The following is a 26,526-nucleotide window of genomic DNA, read 5'->3' as shown; positions in this document are numbered from 1 at the left end:
GGGATATTTCAACAGAGGTTATATGGTTGTCTTCGCTATCTAAACAACAAAGAAGTGCTAGATGAGTTAAAGATACGAATTTATTAATGAAGCAAAGACATCCGCATCTAAACTGGACATGCCAATGGATATGATAATGCAGAATTCAAAAATATCAGTCATATTTTTAGCGCGTTGTGGACACAGACTCGTACAAGTATTTACTACAAGCTAAAACCTAATTCTTATCTTTTAACTTGAATCGCATAGGTAATAAGACTATTCATGGAATACAATTGTTGAATGCAATATATATATATATATATATATATATATATATATATATATATATATATATATATATATATATATATATATATATGCGTGTATAGCTACAGGAGGGATAACGGCACATTAGATCTTGAATTTACCTCTACCAACAGGCAAATTGCCAATTAAAATGATGGCTCCTCCGATTTCAGAGGCAAAACATATCGGAGATGACGTTTTAGCTAAATACTTGTACATTCCGTCACAGAAACATCTGAGGCGGGAATTAATCTTTATAATATTAATATTTATATATATATATATATATATATATATATATATATATATATATATATATATATATATATATATATATATATATATATATTCACATATATACATATTATCTGTGTGTGAGAGTGAGTTTGGATGTAATTATGTATATCTGTATACAAAAAAAGATGGAACAAATTTCAAAGTCTTTCAGTACGGTCTGTTTACTTTCCAGTCCGCTTTTCTTCTCTCGACTTACGATGCCAATAGAAAGTCTTCGTCTGGTTGCTGGTTTGCTCAAGAGTGCCGAAAAATATCTCCTCATAAGACACGTAGCAAATAATTTCTTCGTTTTCGGTAACAGCCGAGGCGTAAGTGCAGTTTGGCATCGCAAGACACACCATCCGACACTCACCTTGAAAGAAGAGGAATGTCATTCTCGACAGGCGTTACAGAATCACTGAAATACTTATGGTAACCATTTTGCGTCGATAAACAGAAGCGAGTGTATGCGTACAGTATAAGACTGATTTCCAGTTGGAAAAATAAGACATAAATATTGAGTTTTTTATTGTCAAATGACAAGAACAAATTTAAACCTGGATATACAATCATAAAGAAAGTACTATGCTGAAGAGTATGATTAAATATTTAATATTAGTTAGTAGGACTATCAATAATAAGGTTTGTGTGCATCAGTTAAATTTTAAACAAAAATCTTCACGAAAATAAATTGTCATGTAGCAGAGTTTACTAAGGCTTTGCTGTTGAAATATTAGGAAATAGGTTATGAGGTAGTAAATGCCAGTTTGTTAGCAGCATGCACTCTGTCTATCTTTTGATTTATATATACATACATACATACATACATATATATATATATATATATATACGTATATAAATATATATATATATATATATATATATATATATATATATATATATATATATATATATATATATATATATATAAGTAATAAGGTAAATCAGTGGATTGACCAGATTTTATATAGGGAAATTGTATCTTGAAGATTAAGCAGTATACTTAGTAATCCTTGACATTCCTCTACGTTTCAAACTCTTTGAAAATAGTACTTTGCCCTGAGTCCTTTCTTCCGAGGACGGACTGCTTTGATAAAGAAAGAATACTGAACTTTATCTTTATGTCTGTCTCATAAAATATTAAAAAATCCAAAAGCATAAGTGAACAATGAGGGAAATTGCTAATTCAGAATGTAAAAACGAACGTAAATCTTACATAGTTTGCTAACAGCGTGTCTATAACTGCGATGACTCTGGGGCATCTCCCAACCAGACAAGACCACCGGGTTGTAGTCTGATGTCTTCGTAGCCCTTTGTGACTTCCGGCATTGCAGACAGCGTTATCAGTACGGATATTATGGATATCATTGTCCCTTCCCTGACTTTCCTTTCGGCAGGTTTCGTTTGTCTGTAGTCCTCGATAGCTAACAGAATATTTAATTGATCAAATTAATAACAAGAGTTAGATGGAGACAGGGGATAATGATAATAAGAAGAATGATTATATATATATATATATATATATATATATATATATATATATATATATATATATATATATATATATATATATATATATATATATATATATTATATATATATATATATATACATATATATACATATGTACATGTACATATATATATATGTATATATATATATATATACATATATACATGTATATATATATATATATATATATACATATATATATATATATATATATATATATGTATACTGTATATACAATTACCCTTTGTAGCGGTGTCTGCTTTCTTTATTTCACTATACAGTACTGTACCGTAATTATGAAAAAATGGGGCCACTCCCATGCTCTAAAAGCCATTTTTATTACATCTGTTAATCAAGAGTATGACTAACAAAACTACCTTGACTACCTTCGTGCCAATTAGGCGGCTGGCTGCTCGTTGTGTCCATTTTATTCAGTTCATCACTTTTTCCTCATTCTCGAATTTCCTTTTTTTCTGCATAATCGCTTAAAACATCGGTCCAACATTTCCCAAAGGTCATTTTCCTCCAACTGAAGGCTTGACATAATTGTTTTTTACTTTTCCGTTCACTGTCCACTACCTTACCACCCTTTCTTACCACATCAGTATCGTATCTTGAAAGTTCTATCACTCGGCCTTTCTTATTCTACTTACATTGAGCAGACGGTTCATCTCGATATTTATTTCAATTTTCGTTACATAATCAATAAGTAGACATGATTTTCAAGCAGCTGAATTTACTCAAAAGCCACCTCACACATTCCAACTTTTCACATCCCTGAAGCCTGAGTCTTTCCCATAACTAACCTACAGATTCTACTACTTTTCTTGCCTCTCCGTCATTTTACCACCCTGCAAGAGGGTAGTGCCTCCAGGGTACCTCACGTGGTGCACTGTAGGCATTCTAAAGGGTGTCTGTAGCGTCCCTTCTGCCCTAGTTGCACCGACTTTTTGGCCTTTTACATTACTTCCATTGCCAATTTCTTTCTTCAGCCTTGCTGTCCAACCTCTCCTGCTATTATTTCTTTATGCAAGTGTGGGGTTTACCTCCAGTTCCACCTTTGGATCCTTATACTTTATCTTCATCACATTCTGGGTCTCTATCTTTCTGTCCAACCACTCATACTCCGTCTTTTCAGTCCCAGGCGCATTATGGCTGAAAATGCCCTAGTGCCTGGGTTGACAGCCCTAATCTCTCATAAAATCAAGTCAGGTCACTTCTGTAATTCTATCAGCATTCACAGTTTATACTATTGAACACTTACATGAGACAATCACCTTTGTTTCCCCTCCATCTTGCCTAAGTATTCATCGCTTAAAATGATCAGTTCAGCCTCTTAGATTACAACAGAACTTGATGAAAGATTTATTCTTCGACATAGCCACAAGATTTCTTTTAGTGCCTTAAGTGGCGAGGAATTTCATCCCTCACGTGAGTGAAATACTCTCTCTCTCTCTCTCTCTCTCTCTCTCTCTCTCTCTCTCTCTCTCTGTTTGTTTGTTTGAAGGGACATATACCCACTTGCTTAGAATATCTAAGGCGAATGTCTGATGAGGATATACTTTATGTCAAGTCAGTGACATGTCAGCTATGACTCAGGATCACAATTGTCGTTACCTGTCATCATTCAGAAATTATTCATTACACGTTCGATACTGCGGCTTTGATGGAGATTATTCTTCACCTTTATTTCTGTGCTCTCGCTGTGGGATAGCTGTGAATGTTATTGTTTACGTAACAAAGCAGTATTTTACCCGAAAGCTTTCGAATGTTGGGAGATGGGAACTTGACGTAAAACCAGGGTAATCTGAATATAGATAACTCGATAGTGAAATTTTTAAGCATATCTACAAAGTATGCTATACGTTTTAAAATCTTTATCGTGTTGAATTCTAAAATATTCTTAGTTTGCTATAAGTTGTCATTAGTCTAAACCCCTACAAAAAGCTAACGTATATAGATAGCCAAGAAAGCAAATCAAAAGAAAACTTAATTCTGTTCTGCCTCCGTTTTACAGTTGCTTAACCCTTGGACGCCAGCTCGTTGCTCCTGGAGTCTTGGAAACTTTAACCACCTCCTACTCACCAGCAAGAGAAGGAAATTAGCCAACTCCTACTCACCAACAAGAGAAGGAAATTAACCACCTCCTACTCACCAACAAGAGAAGAAAATTAACCACCTTCTACTCACCAACAAGAGAAGGAAATTAGCCAGCTCCTACTCACCAACAAGAGAAGGAAATTAGCCAACTCCTACTCACCAACAAGAGAAGGAAATTAACCACCTCCTACTCACCAACAAGAGAAGGAAATTAGCCAACTCCTGTTCACCAACAAGAGAAGGAAATTAACCACCTCCTACTCACCAACAAGAGAAGGAGATTAACCACCTCCTACTCACCAACAAGAGAAGGAAATTAACCACCACCTACTCACCAACAAGAGAAGGAAATTAACCACCTCCTACTCACCAACAAGAGAAGGAAATTAACCACCTCCACCAACAAGAGAAGGAAATTAGCCAACTCCTACTCACCAACAAGAGAAGGAAATTAACCACCTTCTACTCACCAACAAGAGAAGGAAATAGCCAGCTCCTACTCACCAACAAGAGAAGGAAATTAGCCAACTCTACTCACCAACAAGAGAAGGAAATTAACCACCTCCTACTCACCAACAAGAGAAGGAAATTAGCCAACTGTTCACCAACAAGAGAAGGAAATTAACACTCCTACTCACCAACAAGAGAAAGAAATTAGCCAACTCCTACTCACCAACAAGAGAAGGAAATTAACCACCTCCTACTCACCAACAAAAGAAGGAGAACGTCGCTTGTATATACTTGTAGCCGAGAGGGTCAGACTCACAATGGCCAGATCGAGGTATGTTATATGTCACGGGGGAATCATAACCCTTTTTTTTTAACTTTCTTTCTTCTGCCCTATTTACTTTTTATAGGGAAAACGCTTACTGTGCATGACATAAAACACGGCTCCTAAGGCTCATGAACCTATGGGTATTCCGTCGTAACAGCCAGTTGCACGAAAGTTACTTTGGTATTTATAGATCTTTTTTCCACGCGTTGCTTCCCTTAGTTATCCTGCATGTCCAGCTGTAATGGCTTTGAAATTGGTTTGCTCCATATTTCATAAATGCCTGTCACTGCGAGCTATTTCACCTATCGACTTTGTGAATATACAGTCAGACATTTTGGTCTGCCGAAAGACAGGGGAATTCATTTCAAAAAAGTTGATCAGATTGTAGTAATGCTTACTCTGCAATCATTTGTATTTACCCATACTAGAGGTTTTAGGCCCTAGGCTCACTCTGTACTTACTTTTGTTAATCTCTCTCTCTCTCTCTCTCTCTCTCTCTCTCTCTCTCTCTCTCTCTCTCTCTCTCTCTCTCTCTCTCTCTTTTCAATATCTTCCTCTTCGTAGGCATAATGAAAATCTGTATACTACCAACACAGATGCAAATGAACTAACAGTCTCATTTACATTTATATGAAAGTCTCTTTTCCCTTTAATTTACATTGTTGCCTTATCTAATCATTCTGATTCTCCATCACCTGACTCATACCCTTTATACCCTTTAGTTTATCTTTTTAATTATGTATATCCAGTTGTATTCATTCTTTCAAATTCAACATATAAACATTGCCTCTACAAAGAAACTTTGACTCAACAAGTAATGCAAGCATTTTAAATCATTCATTCATGGATACTCTTCATCAATTCTACAAATTTTTCAGAACTTCTGAAACATTTTGATTGTCCTCTGACTTACACTTTCCCAGTTTTTACTAACGTTCATAACAGTTTATTCCTGTATACCTATATAAATATTTCACTTCTGCTTTCTCCACCATGATGATCACAGATCAGTATCGAACGTTTAAACTTAAAAAAAAAACACAAATTGGAGAATAAATATACTTAGAAAATCCACGCACAGTTTCGGAGCGTCATGCTCCCTCTTCAGTGTGGAGGCAATAGACCACACAATGAAGAAGAACTGAAACTGCATGCGGATTTGGTAGACATAATGTCATCGTTAAGACAACAAGAATGATCGTTTTACGTTTTATAAGATGAAGCTGGTTACGTTCTATATATGTGTTTTACCATACGGCCACGACACCCCCGCCCCCCTCTCCACCCCACACCCTCCCTTCACAATTCCCTCCCGGTTTTCAGAAGAACTTTAGGGATAAGGTAATAAGCAACCTTAAGCACAGAAACATTATAGATGGCAATGATTTTCTTGTGTGTTGAGTCCTGGTTGATTGTTGGACTACTGGAAATATAATTAAAATCCTAAAGCCTTAAGAGGAACACTGCTTTCTTTGTCATAAGCAATGAAACTAGATCGAAATTTCTACAAGAACAGATTATTTATAACCGGTTCCTTCTTGACAGTACGCCAAGACCAGACACACAAGAAATGGTTCCGTTTATTGTTGGTCACGTAAGAACGTGATTGGTCTTCATAGGCTTCATGGGTGGTAATTATAGTAACTGAAAGACAAAGACGCTGATGAAGACGATACAGAGGATCCGAAGAAACATACGATTTTTTATTCAAAGTTTAATTTTCCATTTTCATTTCTCAGATCAAAGGGAACGCCCCGTACACAAAATATTACGACGAATTAAGAAACACTCGCCAAAGTCTCACTAGAAAAACAATAGACAGAGATTAAAACAATGCATTATAATCTAAAATCCTGGTATACATAAGAGTATCTAAATCCACACACACATCTCTCAGTAGAGGCTACTTTAAACTTATGATAAGTCTTATGATAAACATTTCATTCCGGATAACTTTTTAACAGGCCAGCAATAACTGGCTACTTTCCCTGGGTTAGCTGTTGTAAATTATACTTATGAATATAGACTAGCCATAGAAGAGAGTATGGAACACAGGATAATGTCCTGTACATGTATATCTGCACACGCATATAAGTCTGTATTTAGGCATAAGTAACACTCACACAAGTGAAGCATTGTCAGTTTTTGCAAAAGGAGAATGACTGGTTTGGGGTAAAAATGGGAATGAGACATTGGTTTGTTATATATCCTGAGCTTTATGAATGGAGTGACACTACTGTAGAACTTGGAGAAATGACAGTAGATGTATGTATAAAGTTGTTGGGTAAGATGGAAAGTGGATGGGGCATGGAATGGCTGACGTTCGCAGATAACACGGAAATAGGAGGAGAAGTGAAGAGAAGATGCAGAGGCTAGCGAAAGAGATCGAAAGCATTTGAAAGAGGAAAAGGTTAAGGGTAAACATAAGCAAGATTAAAGTTTTGAGGATGAATGGAAAACAGAAGAACGGAGAAGTGAATGTTAAAGAGAAATTACAGGTTGCTCTGTAGCAAGAGCCTGTTCCAGCACAAGGTTAGATTAACCAAAAACAATGATATAATGGCAATGATGAGAAAATGGCTGATGAAAGTTCGAACAGGCATTTAGAGGTAATAGCTTTATGCTAAAGCAAAAATAATTTTAAACGCACGGACATACACACACATATATATATGTGTGTGTGTGTGTGTGTGTGTGCATATGTTTGTGTGTGCTTTAGTATATATATCCATTTCCTTTTCAAGGGACTTTACGCTAGTATTTCGGGATGAGCTTCCTAACCACGTTCCATTTTCTGTCCCACCATAGTTGACCAACTGCTAGATACCTCATGCAATGCTTAGGATAACAAAGCCCCAAAGTATTATAAAGAACAAACTTATTTTAACTTATGTGAGTTTTCCCTTCAAAGGGGTTACACGAGAAAGTGTTAATCTTCAGGTTATCAACTAGTCATTTTTGGCATAGGCTCGTATCCCGATGACATATTCTCTTTAATTCCTGAAAGTGACTCACAGTTACCAGGTACGCAATTCACTGCTTGGGTCAACAGGGGTAAATTGCATCTGTAAGAGTACTGTGGTTCAGTGGTTGGGCAGCTGGAGCGTGTGTAAAAGGCACTAAGTTTGGGCCCAGCCTGGCACATCAATCAATCAATCAATCAATCAATCAATATATATATATATATATATGTGTGTGTGTGTGTGTGTGTGTGTGTGTGTGTGTGTGTGTACGTGTGTGTCTATAAAGTTACAACATTCCAATATGAGGATACAAACATCAAAACTTTCCATCTCTCTCATAGAACTAAAAAAATCCCTTCTATAGTTAGACTTCTTCTATCTCAGAGGATGCCACTGAGATGCCACTTTCCTCGGGCACGTTAAAATCGCGTTCCAGTGGTTCCTGGAATCCTCTTTGCGGACGTTGCAACCGAGGACGACTTTCCCGAGGTACCTGTCGTTCCTCTGAGGCCCGTGATCGGCGTCGTCGGAGCTCAGAGCGAGGTCAGGCAAGGTCTCCATTGACTGGTACGGGGTGTCTGAGCTGCACGGTGTCAGAGGAAGCTGGTGTCGAGTGCATAGCACTAGGATAAAGGTCATGTGCTCCATCTGCAGGGAAGATAATAATAATAATAATAATAATAATAATAACAACAGAAGCAGCCGTAGTTGTTACTGTTTTTGAACTCACCAGCCCTTACATATGGTTTATATTTGTCTCTAGTAACTGAGTATTTAAAATGCATACACAAAGCCACCTTTTCTTTGTGGGGAGAGCTCATACACAAATCCACTTTTTTGGGGGGAGTGCATAAACAAAGCCCCTTTTCTTGGTGGGGGAGTGCATACACGCAGCCACTTTTTTTGGAGAGGGGTACATAAACAAAGCCCCCTTTTTGGAGGGGAGTGCATACACAAAGCCCCCCTTTTTTGGAGGGACGAGTGCACACACAAAGCCCCTTTTTTGGGGGGAGTGCATACACAAAGTCCCTTTCCTTTGCAGGGGGGATTGCATACATGAAGCCACTTTTTTTGGAGGGGGGAGTACATAAACAAAGGCCCTTTTTTTGGAGGGGGGAGTACATAAACAAAGGCCCTTTTTTTAGAGGGAAGTGCATACACAAAGCCACCTTTATATATGAAAAGGTATAACGAAATTACGAGAGGCAATAATGATATTCAAGGTGAAACGAAGGTAATATTATGTAATGGTAGCAGTAGTAGTAATTATTATCATTATCGTAGCATTATTAAAGGAAAAGAAATGAATTACGGATCTCAAAATACAATTGAGTTAAACAACTAAGGCTATACCATTAACATAAAAACCAATAATATTAAACATCACTTTGTTTGAAATCGACTGGAAGACAGTCTGGAAGGCTAACCTGTGCTTGTGTAATGTCAAAGACGAGTGTCTCGTTCCAGACTGGAATGGTCGTTCCAGAACGCCATCCTGTTTTCTTCTTCTTGATCAGTCGACCAGACCCGCTAATCAACATCACACGCACAAAAGGATCTGAGAATATTACGGAAAGAGAAACAGAAGGTTGGATTCTCTGGTGGAAACTGATTCGATGATGTTAAGAAGATATGACAGGAAATTAGATATTAGTAGGCAAAATGAGGTAGTTCGACTGTGATAAATTTCAAAAGAATATCACGAAATGAGTAATTAACCAGTACCCCATTATATTCATTGGCTTGAAAAAGATGTTGGAGATATAAAAAGGAACACCTTATTACTAAACTAAACTTATTGCATAGCGATAGCATCTGCTTGCCGGAGAATTGTCAAATATTGCTATTCGGTGCAGGGTTTTGACAAAACTGTGAATAAATTATAGGAATTTAACACTTACTAAGTAAAATGTGGAAAATTAACTTTGAAAAATGTTTTAAAGATATAAGAGAAGGATGACACTATCACGTTATAAAATAGTGTTAGCTTTTGATCGACTATGATTTTACTTACGAAACAAGAAGACAGTATTAGTATTTGGTGGTACCGCTAAAATGCAATTAAATCAAAAGTATGGAATACTTGTCAATGGACGATTAAAATTAACACACCACTGAGCATTTCTCTTCAGAACGATAATACCATCTTCGGCACAGAGATAGAATGATTTCGATTAATAAATTGTCTCAATTAGTGACAAACAATAGCCATTAGCAAAACTAAAGGAGGCACATACATCTTTATAGGAATGACTGCATTAACATTTGTCAAAGTTAAAATCCTTTCTGAGCTATAAAGAACTTTTAACAACGTATTGAATGAAATATCTAGACAGGACGAGCACAAATAGTATCCAGTATGACTAACAAGTGATAAAAAATCAAATCAGATACTCACGAAAGTCGTTCAGATCTTCCACAAGATTTTGGTATCGAAGGTTGCTGGCCTTGACGACTGACACTGAGAGGCGCTGGGCAGTTGGCAAGAAGCTTAGTCCAAATAGGACTTCTCCTATATCCTACAGGAAATAGAGGAATGAGGATAGTAAGTGGATTGAATCATATGGCAGAGCTTTAAATGATAGTGAAGATTGCAGATAGTAAATAACTGAATTGTATATGAAGGCCTTATAAGTCAAAGTCTTCGTCATTAAAAAACCACAGTGTATTTTACATTACACATGCATCATGTAAATAACAAATAAATCTTCATCATCATCATGGAGTCTTCACTAGGTGTTCAAAATCTCAAAACAAAAAGGCAAAAATAATATAATTACAAGTTGATTAAACCCCATTCATTAAATGTGACTGATGACGCTGAAATACTTTAGCACATTTTTTATCTGTGATTTGGTAAAAGGATTTAGCCAAATGGATACACCTAAAGTCAAAGAGAAATTAATTGTGAACAAAAGATTCTATAGCCCAAGTTTTGCAGTCTCCTCAAACGGATCAACTACATCGAAAGAAGTGACATTACATCGTTAGAATGAATGAGAAATTCCCTTCATATTTAGAGAAAATTTCACTCACTGTGAAATTACCGACAGATGAAAGATAATACGATGTTTAAAATCACCTACTTAATAAAAGCCACTCCAACTCAAATCATGCGTTATACTAACAATCTTCGGTTCGCTCAAGCTGAAGCTGAGAATCGTCCTGTGTTCAATGGAAGCCAGGTTCTTAATGTCCTTGAGGGGTTGGATTACTTCTCCAAGGGTAGAGGGGCTGGCCCATTTATCCTGGTCCATCACAATGAGTTTTACGACGAGTTCCTAGAGGGCAAAGTAAATTTTAACAAAATGGTACTCATTTAAATATTTTTCATATCAAATAACTCTGCAAAGGGTTGCTTGTAGGTCGTTCTTGCAGATCAGAGATAATTACAAGCCTTACCTCCTACAATACCTATTATCTGGTTTGTGTCAATAAAGTGGAATTTAAGGCTATTGACTTATTTGAATTTACTAACACAATAGAATGTCACTTAATGATAAACAGGAGTTCAGTTGCTTTGGGTATGAGAAAGATTCCGTAAGTCTTCATTATCAGCAGTTTCTGTTAACTAAATCGACCTTGAAGGCAAACAGTATGCTCGGGGTTAACAGAAATACTTTAGAATTACTTTAAAATTAAATATCATATAATAATAATAACAGGATTTGGCTGAATGTTAACAATATTTCTTCAATCAGTAAATGGATTCAGCCTTTTGATATATGTCAGATTCAAAATATCGCATTCAGATTACAAAAACGGCTCGATGATGCGACATTAAAACAGCATTCCCGTATCACACTGATGTCGGAATCATGAGACATTCGTTGGACAGCGGAAAGTCCATCACATCACTTAACACAAGTTATGTACAGCATGAAATATTGTCTATTGTAGGAACACTTAACTAGTTCAATAAAAAAAAAGTTGTCTTTCTTGCATTGTTTCTTTTCAGGATTACAAAATAAATTAAAGTATATCAATAACGATTTGTAAAGATTTAAACTGAAGCTTGCATCGCCTTCCATGAATACTTGAATATCATTAATTATGTACAGTATACGTATTTATGCAAGCATAACATTCTAAAAGAGAAAAGTATGTATTTGCATGACTTGCCCTAATTTTTCATACATTTTTATCTATTACTGCACAGGTCTGGGAGCCCTGGGAGCCCACTCTGTTTTATTGCTAAGAACAATCGGCGTTTCTCCAGTAATGTAAGTAATTTCGAGTATTTATTATTGTAACGTCAGTTTTCTTGAAAAAAGAATGTATATTCAGTTTCAATTAATGCGAATACCTTGAGCTGATTCTTGTCGGCATCCATAATGAAAGACTGGTTGAAAGCGGGACAGCGCGAGTGCCGTATCGTTCGCGTCCTGAACACGGAAAGCGGAGGCGATTTCTGCTTGCGTAAGGAACGGCGTTCCCTGGTTACCACCACTTTCACGTAGGCGTCGCAGCTGGTGCCCAAGTATTCCTTGCCCGAAAAGCCAGATCCTTCCTGGGAGAATATACATATATATATATATATATATATATATATATATATATATATATATATATATATATATATATATATATATATATATATATATATATATATATATATATATATATATATATATATATATATATATATATATATATATATATATATATATATATATATATATATATATATATATATATATATATAATGTAATAGCATGTAATCGATTTTCCAAGTATTATGTGATTCTTGGCAAGCAAAAGCAAACGATTTTCAGTCTGCTTTGACGAAAATTAAAAATATATTAATTTTACAGTTGAATTTCACATTAAAGGGGTCACAGTCAAAAGCAAACTTCCACAAATTGCAGTTTAAAGATAAATGGAGAAACAATATGCGAAAAAGTAAGTTTGAAAAAGAACAATTGTTTCGTACCTCAATTTCAGCCTAAGTTATTTCTGACCACATTTTTTCGTTCAGTCTCATCAACATACGTTATCTGATTATATATTTGCGTTTTCCACTCGATAAAACAAGTTTCATAATATAGCAAGAGATCCCCGTGAGTTAATATCATTTGAAGCTGCCGTTGTTCTGGAAAATATAAACTTAAATAAAATACTAAAGAATATGGAAGACCAACAGACTTACCAAAACCGTAATGACCAATTTTCCTATGTTGACATCATGGGTATTAGCGATATATTGAATGCCGAAAGTCAAGTGACCCTCCTGCTCCTCACAAACAGGGCTGCTGGCCCCACTCACGGCGTTTCCTACAACACTGCCCTGAAATTCAGACATGCAGCGTAATATTCAACGCTAGGAAAGTAAGCTATAGCTTTATTAGGGCTAGGACAGAAGAATAGTTAGACAAACAAGTTACTGGGGAACATTATTGGCGCAGAGCCAAAGAAATGTTTCTTTTTTAGATGAAATCAGGAAGCAGATTTCACTGCGGTTAAAGACAGCTTCTACTCTTGAATTACATTTTCTCTGTGAATACTTGATGATACAACAGAATCGCACGGAGCTGTTAGTAGAAGGAGAGGCTGTTAACATTTATGCACCTATTCTCTCTCTGTGTGTCTGAGGAAGAGGAGTGGTCAAACCAGTGATTAAAAAAAGAAATATTTGCAACAGAAGACGCAATATATGCCTCAGTAGCTGAGGCTAAAACCTCTGCATCATTAGGAGCAACGAGGTCAGCGTTCCAGTAACCTAATAGCAATATCCCATGGGAAGGCAGTGGGGAAGCGAGGCTGGAGGCTTCCATGTCAGCATACTGGAAACTGCCAAGTTCCATAATTGGCTTTGTCTCGAGGGATTCAGTGAAGCAGAGGTGAAGGCTGAAGTAAGACATAAGACAGAGTTTCGTAAATTAGAAAAGGATATTTGAGGGAATGATTAGAATGTTTTGAGGCAAAGGAAAAAATTAAGTATGTTGGAAACATGGTAATGAGCAGGGACTTGAAGGATGGTGGGTGGATTTTTTTAATTAATCTCGTTTTTTTATATGAAAAACCAAACGTCATATACCCTACCACTTTTGTGCAAAATGGAATGAAGTTCTCAAGCGGTATTCAGTAAAAGCAGAATGTTAGAACCAGACTTTTGAACAAAATGACATCGAGATCCACGCGCCTAGCCCTTGTTAATATAATTTTTGACCAAATAAACACAAAATAATCCACAAATAAAGCACGCCAAGAAGAGAAAATAGTACAAATTGCGCTGAGTGAAATAAAAACATCACTCCAGATGAAAAAGACGTAAACCTAAATTTCAATTTCTATTCCCAGTAATTCACGACTGACCTGATATGACACCGTAGGAGATGACCTCCCGCTATACTCGGACATGGAGGAGTAGTTGGAGTCCGCCAGGGAGGAGAGGAGGGAGCTGGTCTCGACGCTCGATGTCGAATGCTTCTCCGTGGCTTTGGAGTGGCTTACGGACTTGGTGCTGTGGAGAAAAATGGGAAAGGTTGCTGACTTGGGCAATGCTATCGGTATATTGAGGGTCTTTATCGATGTTGCAATTAGCTAGCTAATTACACTAGCCATATATATATATATATATATATATATATATATATATATATATATATATATATATATATATATATATATATATATATATATATATATATATATATATATATATATATATATATATATATATATATATATATATATATGTGTGTGTGTGTCTGTGTGTGTGTATGTTTGTGTGTGCGTGTGTGTGTGTATGATATGGAGACGTATAGGGAAATAGAAAGAGATAGATTTGCAACATTATAAAGCTGATAGCTTAAATTTACAAGAATGTTTTTCTTATAAGATTCCAAAAACATTTTAAGGTGTACGAGTATTTTTGTCTTGAGGGAAAAAACCTGCTCATGAAAACGCTGTACTTTGACAAAACTTGTCATTTACTTCAGTTTTCGAAGTCAGTTTTTGTTATTCGTTTATTATATTCATTGCTAATGATGTCATTATTATTGTAGGCGTGTCATTATCAGCCCTATTTTTTTCGCAACCACCATTTTCCTGCTATTACTACCTTTGTAACATATAATTCATTTAGATCAACGATGAATAAACTCAAGACAAATAATTATTAATTAATGTATAAAAATCTTGAATTAAGATGACCTCATCATTTACCAAAAGACTAAAGAATTAATAAATCGATAACATTAGTAGATAAAGATTTTTTGAAAACCGACTAAATCCACTTTGGCTCTTCTTCCGTATATAATCGGTATTAAAGGCATTCTTTGCTAAAACTTCAACGTTTTTCAAACTGACATAAAGGTATCTGTATCTTATACCTGCAAAAACGTAAATAGAAGAAGAAAAGTGAAACAACTCACGACTGAGTGGAATGAGTGAGAACGGAATCCGTGTCCTTGCCATCCTTGGAAAAATTCGAATTACAATCACCCAAGATGTCGCCAGACAGCACTTGTCTCTCGATGAGCGAACCCTTTTCATCCTTTTTCCTTTTCTTTCGTTCGTCTTCGTCTGAAAAAGAAAGTGAAGGAAAATGATTGCGTCTTGTTTCTAAGAATGATGTCGAAATGATCGGAGATGCAACATACCGTAGCGAGAGAGAGAGAGAGAGAGAGAGAGAGAGAGAGAGAGAGAGAGAGAGAGAGAGAGAGAGAGAGAGAGAGGTGCATCATTCTGATTGGTTTACAGATTTGACCAACTAGCGCTCTACCATTTGGAGTAGAATATATATATATATATATATATATATATATATATATATATATATATATATATATATATATATATATATATATATATATATATATATATATATATATATATATATATATATATATATTTATACATATATACATACATACATACATACTTGCATACATATATATATATATATATATATATATATATATATATATATATATATATATATATATATATATATATATATATACATATATTTCATACCCAAATTTAGATAAAATAATATGAATAAAAAATACTTCATCGATCTTCATGTGGAATCTTCCTAGAACAATAGCAATGGAAACATCATCACTTCATATGAAAATGTATCATTAATATGAATTTATGATCTGATTGATCAAGACATCTGAGTCTCATATCCAGATTCCTAAATGACTCGCCAGAAGAAATCGACTTTAAATTAGAGGCTAAAAGTGGTTCAGTTAACTCCTATTTCCTAACTTAACCAACCATGCCTAGTAAGAAAAATACTAGGATAGCTAATAGAGAAGTGTCTAATATCTTTTTAAATCTTGCATCCATGTTTCCAAAAACAACTAACCATAGAAATAAAATAGGTAGGTTCCTTATATCCATAGAACCTAGAAAGACATGTTTAAAGTATGCTAACAGAAAAAAACTCACCATCCAAGAATATTTTGTTCAGAAAACATCCCGGAACCACGATGCAGATGACAATTAGCGCAGTCAGCGCTACTATGGTTATTCCGCCTGCTATCATCGCCCACCGACCCCAGCTGGGTAAGATAAACATCTGGAAAAATAGGAAAAACGTGTGTGTATACAGTATGTTCCCGCACGTTGAGGGTACACCCAAAGGTTTTATATAAGAGTAGGTTATCATAAACAAAGAGTTTGTTAAACATGCATGTAAATGGAATTATGTAAGTGCAAACTATTCACCATAAACTAGTGCAGAGATGATTTATCTCACTTAGGTTGGTGGTAATAGGCTATTTTTAGAATTCTATCGTAGAAGATTAGTCCATCTTTTTTTTTTTTTAGAAAATATTTGATTCTAGAGTATATATATATATATATATATATATATATATATATATATATATATATATATATATATGTGTGTGTGTGTGTGTGTGTGTGTGTGTGTGTGTGTTTATATAAAAAAAGGCCAAGAACAAAAAGCCCAAAAATCATGAAAACATCAGACTGGAAACCTAAAAACAAATTCAGAGACTGATAGCTGGCGTTCATTGAGCAGAATTATGAAATTCATCCAACAAATTGATGATAACCTCTTCTTGGTCAAATTTCCGTTTTCAGAAATTTGAATAGCACAGGCCATCATATAAACGATACGGTATTTATTCATACCATCCAATATTAACTATTCTAATTTACTATAGAAAAAATAAATTTCACATCATCTCAGTGAAACCTATGTACAAATACACATTTGTTCATAAACATTTAGCCATTTACTTAAGCTTCTTTCTCACTGATAACCTTCTGTGATAGAACGAGATGTTAAAATATAGGACATACCAGTCGTATACCAGCGATAATCGTTAAGCTTTGTCTCAGAATGACATTGTCAAGATGACTGAGATGTAGTAATTCTTATCCGAAGGAAGAATATTTTGTCATTTTACAAGCAGGAAAAAGTTGTTGAGGGACAAAAGAGTCCATAACCAATGTAGTGTTCTCACTGTCTGTGACAGGGTGCTAAAACTACAATTTAGAAGTGTAAAGGTAACAGATGGAGAGCGACAGGATTATCATTAAGATTGTAACATATCTTCCAAAGGAAGGGTAATTCATTATTACTAATCACAAGAAAACAATAAGAGCGCAATGTTGATTTAATGCAAAATTACGGAAATGATTAAATGGCTTTTAGGGAGACTTAAATATTTGATAGGCAATAAAAGCAGAAGGATACCATGGTGTAAAAAAAGTAAAATTTCAATGGGGTCTTAGTGCACCAAATGCCACCCTCGATCGCGAGCAGCCGTTGTGCCTATAAATTTTATGTTAAAAGGGGAACCACTCATTAGCAAATGCATAGGAAGATTATATATATATATATATATATATATATATATATATATATATATATATATATATATATATATATATATATATATATATATATATATATATATGTGTGTTGTATGAATATAGAGAAAGAAAAATACCCATTTACACATACATATTTGTATATATATATATATATATATATATATATATATATATATATATATATATATATATATATATACATAATACATATAATGCAAGTGTGTTTGTGTAAAATCCTCAGATGTGGTGTTATTTAGTCTGTGAAAAAAACGGAAATATCAAAACAAATGTACAATGGTTTAAACAAGTCTGTGAATGAAGGCAGGTTTTTTATTGACCTATTCTTATTTCTCATTATTTTGTAGTTGTGCAATTATGTTATCTGCCTGTTTAACGCTTGTTCTGTACAAAATCTTGCCCATTTTGAAATTATGATCATTGTAAGATGTTACGTTTCTATTTCATCTCTGTTGGACAAAGAGAAGGTTGTAATCTGTTATTTAGTATTTTTCAATCCGTCTGATGGACCTGCGTGAATTTCTTAAATGACCATGATTTAAACTTTATTCACATTTTTATGAAACCTAATCTTCTTTTGGAAAATGACTCAGACTAGTGAAGTTCAGTGTTTATTCTAATATCAATTCAAAATTAATTATTCAAAATGCATTGCAAACTTAACCTCAAATGGCTCTGCAGAGCGTTATTAAATCTGTACATTTATGGCACAGAATATTCCCCGTTACTTCCTTCTATTTAAAAAAAATGCACCACGGTCAGAATTGCATTTCATGCGCTTGTGTTGGGTTTCTTCCGACTCTAGGGGATTGTTCCAACAGAAATCAAAAAAGTAATTGCAATATACAATAAAGCAATCACGGAGCAGGACTTTGCCATTTTTTTATAACATTAATTCTTCTTGAGTCTTTAGCCTGAAATATATTCGTTGCTTATAAATAACCTAAACACATTAACACTTTACAGGTAGTCCTCTGACACTCCACCCAGAATTTCGAGAAATGATTCCTACGCCAGAAGTTACCAAATTTTTAAGTAAATATAGTTGCTCGAGTTGTGGGTAAAACGAACGTTTTTCTAAAGTGATCTAGATTATTGCCAAAGTAGACTAAAGCACAAATTAATTTCAGCAGAGACGCGTGTTGTTAGTGAAACATTTGTTAAACAACAGGTTGTTCTCTACAGCAATTCTTGTTGTTAGTGAAGCACTTGTTATACAAGATATTGTTTCCTGTAGAAAAAGACGCTAATAATATGAAGCAAAGATTGTAATGAGCAGCTGTCTATCTAATCATTTTCGCATGTCCTGGGATTAAAGTACGAGATTTCGAGACCTCAGTACATTAATATATAACCTGGATTTTACATAAGTTACTGTTTGAAGGGCAAAACGTTATAGACCACAGTTTTCTCTCTCTCTCTCTCTCTCTCTCTCTCTCTCTCTCTCTCTCTCTCTCTCTCTCTCTCTGTTCTCTCTGCTAGGTAACCAGTTGGTTCTTAGCCACGTAAAAATAAATCTAATCCTTCAGGCCAGCCCTAGGAGAGCTGTTAACCAGCTCAGCGGTCTGGTTAAACGTTGTAACGTTGTAAATGTATGTAAGTGGAACTATAGTCTTAAAAGCAATGTAAAACTAGTGTAAGTGTTCACATGGTTTGTAAACTTTTCCCAGAGGAAAAATATCCAATACTTGAAAATATATTTACATTAATGTCAGGGACACTAAAAGTTCCTTCACTTGAATTGTAAAAGCATGGTGCATAATTCTGGTTCACGTGCACACTGAATAAAAGTATTTTTATTTTCATAAATAAGCGGTGACTTGAAAATATTCAGTTCAAGGACTCAGGAAAAAAAAATGTTCACTTAGGCAAATAGACAGAGAAATGAAATTACAGCTAAGTAGGTTATTATTTTCTCATACAGTTGTTATCTTTTTACATTATTATTTGTCCTTGGTAGGTTTGATTAATATAAGTAATCTAATTGGTGTCATGACATATATCATTATTACTGTCATAAAAACGAGAGGTCAGCAATCTATAAAAATATAAAATACACACACACACACATATATATATATATATATATATATATATATATATATATATATATATATATATATATATTTTATATTTAAATTATATATGCATATGTGTATATGTATGTATGTATATATACATATGTATATATATAGAAAGTACAAAACAATAGAAAGTTCTCAAGATATGCATCTGTCAAAAAACAGATTCTTAGTCACCTTCTTTCCTTCATAATTTCTTCTAGGTTACTAGGATATTGCAAAGGGGCTATGAATAAGTTTTTCATAATTTTGATCTAGAACAGCATATAAACATTTTTGGTATAATCTATACCTACTGCTGTAAGGGCCCAGTTTATATACGAAATAATTCAACCTTTTCTCATTAAGAATACTTAACATTATTATTATTATTATTATTATTATTATTATTATTATTATTATTATTATTATTATTATTATTATATAAATTATTATTAAAATTCATAACATCCTCAGCAAACTTTAACAAAAGGCAACGTCTATATAAGAAAAAGAGTAATATTTTTATAAATCAGCAAAATCAAATGTGATTGCCAGATACAATCAGTAAGTAACCAGTTTTGTTCGTTTTCTCTCTTCCCGTTGCAGCCTTTTAGGTGACCTAATAACCTATTCCCCAGAAGTATAATTTTCCTCGGTAACGTTTTTTTTTCAGTATAATTAACCTGCTTGCCAGTATATATTTCACAAAATGATTCTTCCTACAACGTTTTGTACTCAAGCGAAAATGCATTGCATTACTATCCTAATATTATTCTTCTTGCATTTTAATACATTTTTATCTATTTATTATTTTTTTTCTTTTTTAATCAGTGGGATCTCTACTCTCTGTATTTCACTTTACTTTCTCTTACTTCTTCCTGATGAACACCATATTCGTTGGAAGCTTGAATTTCAAGTCAATGGCCCCTGTTGGCTTGTTCCATATGTATAGGTTTCATCTACTGAATAATAATAATAATAATAATAATAATAATAATAATAATAATAATAATAATAATAATAATAATAATAATAATAATAATAATACTTAATTATGCCGCTTCCATTTCGTTTTTTTTATGAGTTTTAGCATAATCGTAATTCACAGCAACCAATGAAGTCATTCTTTTGACTCATCTTTTTAGAAATTTCTGCAGATTACATCAAATGACGATAATCAATTAATGTGTCTATTATAAAAGCCTACTCATTTAAGTTAATGTCATAATATTCTCCTACCCAAGTGAATTAAGCTGCATAAATGTTTAATATGATTAACGATGCCTATCCACCTACTTAACAAACATTTCCTTGCTTCATGAATTTATTTGGAGTTTTATTCTATGGCATAAATTTTGATAATTCATCCATCATAGTGGACGTATTCAAAAACGAATCTTTTGTCAATTTATTCCTTCATCCATTGTATTTATTCATTTCTTTGTCAATTCGTAGCCTGTCACCCTCCTCCTTCCCTTGTTTCCTTTAGCAGTTTCTTTTTTTTTTTTTTTTTTTGTTAATCGACCTGATTGTTTATTAGGTTCCTCTATAAGTATCTTTATCAATTGCTTGCTTGCCAATTTGATCATCATATTTCCCATTAGTTTCTTGGTCAACTTTTAGTTTCTTGGCCTTTTAGTTTATCCATTTCCTCTATGAATGCCTTTGTCAGCTGTTTGGTGTCAACTTGTCCTTTTATCGATATTATCAGTGCCTTTGTCGACGTTTTGTCGTCTATATATCAGGCTCTTCCAAATGCGTGTTTGTCAACTCCTCCATCATCACTGTCTATATATCAGGCTCTTCCAAATCAGGTCAACTCCTCCATCATCACTCTATCAGGCTCTTCCAAATGCGTGTTTGTCAACTCCTCCATCATCACTGTCTATATATCAGGCTCTTAGCCAAATGCTTGTTTGTCACCTGCTCCATCACCAGTATTTTCCTCTAATAGTTTCTTTGTCAGATAGTGAATTGTGAGCCTTCTTTTTCATCCATATCTTCTGTAAGTGTCTTTGTCAACTGTACCTTTGTCAACCTCTTCCTTTATCAGCTTCCTCTGCTGGTTAACAATAAGTTGTTTGTTTTTGAATCTGTCCCTACTTCCAGTTCCGCTTGGTCTTTCCCCCTAAAGTTAGTTTATTTGTCATATATATCGTTATCAAACTGCCTTCATTAACCTGCTTTCTTCGCTTATCAATACTTGTCATAAATTTCCCAGCCCCATTTTATTTCCACCTGTTTATTTATCATTAAGTCAGCTTCATCCATTCCGTCATTTTCCCAGCAGTTTATCTTCCCATCAGTTGTATGTCAGTCTGTTCTCTTATTCCGCGAATGCATGACACACCCTTTATTGTTGTTTGAAGTTTTTGTCTCTTCGACTATTTGCTTTTTGGAAGTGTCTGGTCATCCATTTCTTTGTAAATCTGTCCCTCCTCACCTGGACAGTCTTCATTATATTAATTTTCTTTAACATTCTTCTATCTGTTCAGTGTATTCTTCGCCTGCCAGTTAGACCAGTAATCTGATATTGTTTTTATCTTCCCTGGTCTCTCCTTTCTTTTATTTCCACATGACTCTGTCCTTTCTTCCATAAATTCATCAGTCAGGTGTGTTTCTTTTGCCTGGCTTATCCGCTGACTGGGATATATTATATTGGCACCAGGGTCTATACAGATATCTGCTTGGACCCTGGTTGGCACCATAAATACACAAAAATCTCGTAAAATTTTCGCTGCAGTAGAAATTCTGGGATAGGCACCAGAGTCTTGATAGATCTGGTAGAAGGTGGGTTACACAGCTGGTCAGGAAGCTTGTCGAGACGAAAGCAAACAACAGGTGTTCGTTTGTCGACATTAAAAGATAAGGTACTTATGTTCAGTTTACAGTTCCTTCTGGTAACAGCTTTTCAAACTAAAAAAAATGGCTAGCACTTTGTTTATCACAATCCACCACCATTTCAACGTGGATATTTTTACCCATTTACGGAAAAGTTTATACAGCAATAAATCAGTTTTTAACTTTTACTATTTTTCATCTTCTTACTTCTTTATGGGGTTCTTTGTTATTTGAATTTTGTGATTAAATGAAGAACATGCTTTACATAATCATTATCACAGATGTACCCAACAATAACATGCTTCAGGTCATTTCGGGTTAGCTAAGGGCTTTCCATCATGCCCAGGTAAAAAGCAGTACCTGAAAAGTTACCTGGGAAGGCTGAATGTCTTGTACCAACGAGTTTTGCCCAACTTCTCGATCTACCTTTGACCAAATGCTTGTGCTTAATTCGAATTACCCAAGGGAGTAATGTAACAAAAATAAACACACGTGATTACGTGTGAAATATAGATATAAACTTCCATTTTCGTTTATAAAAATTATTGCCTACTTGGTTGCACCCCCGTCACTCAGCGGCAAGATCTTGGGATTGATCCCGATGGAAGGGAGCAATTTATCTTTATCATTTTTGTTGCTTTTGCTTGTATACTTTACAGTCTAGGTTATTTATCGCCTTATGCCAGGAATACGTTTGTTGTGTTGCTTGTATACATTGCATTCTAGGTTATTTATCGCCTTATGCCAAGAATACGTTTGTTCTTAATTACTCGTTGGAATGAGAGCCTGTATTTTATTGTAAATCTTGAAAACGCGTATGTGTATGTGCGTATGTTTGTGTGTGTGTGTGTGAACAAGAGAGAGAGAGAGGGTGAGAAAGAGAGAGAGAATCAATGTTCAAAAATAGTAAATTAGATTAGAAAATGTGCGTGTCTTGTTGTATCATCAAACAAATCTCTTTGTTTTCTTCTATCCCATTCTACCATGAAAGTTAGTTCACTAAACCGTGCTGGTATTCTTCCCATCAAGGCTTTCCTTAATAGACCACGTTACCAGTTACAAAACTATATTATTACATAGTGTAATAACATCACACACATTACTGCAAGCACTTGAATGTAGCTGCTGTAAACGTCACACAGCAGGTAAACTCACTTTAATAAACTGTAAGCAAAAACTAATTACGTCGGAATAACGGAAATACACAGAGACGTTTTAACCTAATTTTCCCACTAGGAAGTGCTCTAGTTTTCTTCCCATATATCCCTGATGCTATGAACATATACGTATTCACAGTACAATATGTAAATTTGTAACAGTTCTTCTGTAAAATATATTTATTAAGAATTAGAGGAGATTTGATTTTCTCTGCACTGAGCAATGGTAGATGAGCCAGCTCACACCATTCCTTTGTAAGTCAACTTAAATCGAATGCCACTTACAAAAAGATGCAACTTGACAGCTTGCTGTAATCCTCACCTCACTCCTCAAGCTAGGGGACGAGAGCCCACACTAATTCTCCCCCCAAAAAATTCCGTGCATAAACACCAGCTTTAACGAATTCCAGATTAGCCTCATCAACGTCAAAGTTTTTTTTTTCTCGGTCCCTTTCCGATTTGAATTTGCGTCACTCGCTTGAAAATTATGGCTAACACAAACACACTCGGCGGATCCACTGTGTGTTCACAAGTTTGGAGCACAAGTGTTCCACCTTCGCTAGAGGATAGAGGAAGGGAGGAGACTTCAGAGTTGACTGGTGTTTATTTTGTGCTAATTTCGGTAAATCTTGGTTACCTTTTCAGCTCTCTTTGGTGATTCGTGCGCGAGTCCATTGCAAAAATATACTCGTGATGACTGGCTGCTGAGGGGATATACTCGTCAACAGTAATATTTATTAGACAAAATAAAAGATAAATAACTCGCACTACACTTTGTCAATGGCAGGTAGGTTCCACTGCAGGTGTTCACAGGTGTTGCGAATGAGGTCCGGGTCCCTTTCACCGACGAAAACGAGAATTATTCCCGCGCAGAAAATGGGTATCTAAACTATTTTTGTTTCATATTTAACCAACATTGTTAGCCATAGTTATCGAACACCTACTTCTTTTAAAATCTAATTATAGGCTACCGTTCATACGGCCCCAAGCACATATCGTGTACCCTTGTCTTTCTGTGTGCATGTGTGTATGTATGTGTGCTTTTTGTAATCAAATGCTCATCATCACTGCAAACAACTGAAGCCAAACAATAAACACCCACACGTGCAAACACGGAGAGAGAGAGAGAGAGAGAGAGAGAGAGAGAGAGAGAGAGAGAGAGAGAGAGAGAGACCTTGATATTATACAGGTATCACTCAATAAAACGTATTTAATATATCCGAGGGTGAGATTCATTTCCAAGTTATTTGTTGCATTTTGTTAAAACTTTCCTCTTCTTAGCGAAAGGAGATATGATGAACAAATGACATCTCATGTATAGCTCGCCAGCAGAAGAAAGAGTAAGGGCCCATGTTGAAAATAAACGAGTGTAGGCTGATATCTTGACTATACAGTTAAAAATGAGAGCTAAGATGGCCTAGGCTGTCTTTATGACAAAATGAACTGCAATAAATGCTAACTGTATAAGCGAAAGTATAAACTACGACATTGTGAGGGAAAATGCTTGCAAACAGACATGTTGTCCTTTTTTTAACGTTTCCATACATCATAATAATTCTTTTGAATCGAAGCAACATTATTTTAAATGATAATTTAAATCTCATCTTATATCAGCCCTTCAGTCGCCTCTAAATTTTACATTAATTTGTAATAATTATGGCATTACAAGTGTTCTTCAAGTGTTCTTTGCTGTCCTTCCAAAAAGAACTGATGGTAATTAAATAGGTCATAGTATCAATAATTTCACAATATACATGTGACTTTACATAAAATAATCCAGCAAAAAAGAATAAAAGAATAAATATGTATATAGATATAATATATATATATGTATGTATATAGATATATATATATATATATATATATATATATATATATATATTATATATATATATATATATATATATATATTATATATATATATATATATATATATATATATATATATATATTATTTATTTATTTATAATATATTATATATATATATATTTATTTATTTATTTATATATATATATATATATATATATATATATATATATATATATATATATATATATATATATATGAGTCTATTTTTGTATATGTATATATGTGTGTCTATTTTTGTGTGTGTGTTTTGTGTGTTTGTTTGTGTGTTTTTTCACGGATAATTTCTTTTTATTCTTTATTCTTCCTTATTTTACTCTAAAACAATATGACTACAGATCCTTTCGCTTGGTAAGTCCAGATCATCAGGTCCACAAACTATCTTAATCACTTCAACGCCTTGTCATCACTTACGGGTTGCCACGGTGCAAGAGCCCATGCTGGCAAAAGGCCGACCTAATCCATACAGGCTTGAGATTTTATACATTTAGGTAAAAGAGAACGACTACATTGTAAAGAAACCAACATATTCTAGCATCGGTGGGGCATTATGATGCCTGGTATTAAAAGAATAAATAATAGTAAATGATCACCGCGAAAATTGGGATTTCCACTTTTTATTTTCGTGTTTAATTTTAGTTTTCTGAAGAGAAAACTAGTGTTCCGGCTTTGTTTGTCCGTCCGCACTTTATTCTGTCCTCACTTTTTCTGTTCGTACTTTTTCTGTCCGCCCTCAAATCTTAAAAATTACTGAGGTTAGAGGGCTGCAAATTGGTATGTTGATCATCTACCCTCCAATCATCACACATATCAAATTGCAGTCCTCTAAACTCAGTAATTTCTAT

General features: G+C 34.5%; 1 protein-coding gene across 2 annotated transcripts; it reads right to left on the bottom strand.

The window, feature by feature from the left end:
* Nucleotides 1-6,650: 6,650 nt before the first annotated feature.
* On the bottom strand, nt 6,651-24,316 carry LOC136849159 (synaptotagmin-1-like). 2 transcript variants are annotated; one of them, XM_067122241.1, is made up of 10 exons: nt 24,138-24,316; nt 16,318-16,447; nt 15,291-15,441; nt 14,230-14,377; nt 13,064-13,201; nt 12,221-12,424; nt 11,043-11,195; nt 10,313-10,433; nt 9,342-9,472; nt 6,651-8,562 (listed from the first exon to the last, which is right to left on the bottom strand). In XM_067122241.1, the coding sequence occupies exons 2-10, from the start codon at nt 16,445-16,447 to the stop codon at nt 8,290-8,292; spliced, it is 1,449 nt and encodes a 482-aa protein (XP_066978342.1). In that variant the 5' UTR covers nt 24,138-24,316; the 3' UTR covers nt 6,651-8,289. The 2 variants fall into 2 exon arrangements, with proteins under 2 accessions (XP_066978342.1, XP_066978341.1); XM_067122240.1 differs by having other exon boundaries at nt 8,145-8,562; nt 24,101-24,238.
* Between the last annotated feature and the right edge of the window lie 2,210 nt (nt 24,317-26,526).

The sequence above is a fragment of the Macrobrachium rosenbergii genome, chromosome 20 (assembly GCF_040412425.1).
Source record: "Macrobrachium rosenbergii isolate ZJJX-2024 chromosome 20, ASM4041242v1, whole genome shotgun sequence".
Classification (NCBI taxonomy): domain Eukaryota; kingdom Metazoa; phylum Arthropoda; class Malacostraca; order Decapoda; family Palaemonidae; genus Macrobrachium; species Macrobrachium rosenbergii.
Note: the sequence above shows the minus strand (reverse complement) of the source record. Positions and strands in the feature narration are given on the sequence as shown.

Bases quoted from the DNA above. Each gene is read 5' to 3' on its own strand.
- LOC136849159 (XM_067122241.1), bottom strand. From the start codon at position 16,447: ATGTTTATCTTACCCAGCTGGGGTCGGTGGGCGATGATAGCAGGCGGA. The intron at 14,378-15,290 runs GTGAGTTGTTTC...TTTTCTCCACAG, and splicing joins CTCACTCATTCCACTCAGTC to CACCAAGTCCGTAAGCCACT. The intron at 13,202-14,229 runs GTCAGTCGTGAA...TCTGAATTTCAG, and splicing joins CTCCTACGGTGTCATATCAG to GGCAGTGTTGTAGGAAACGC.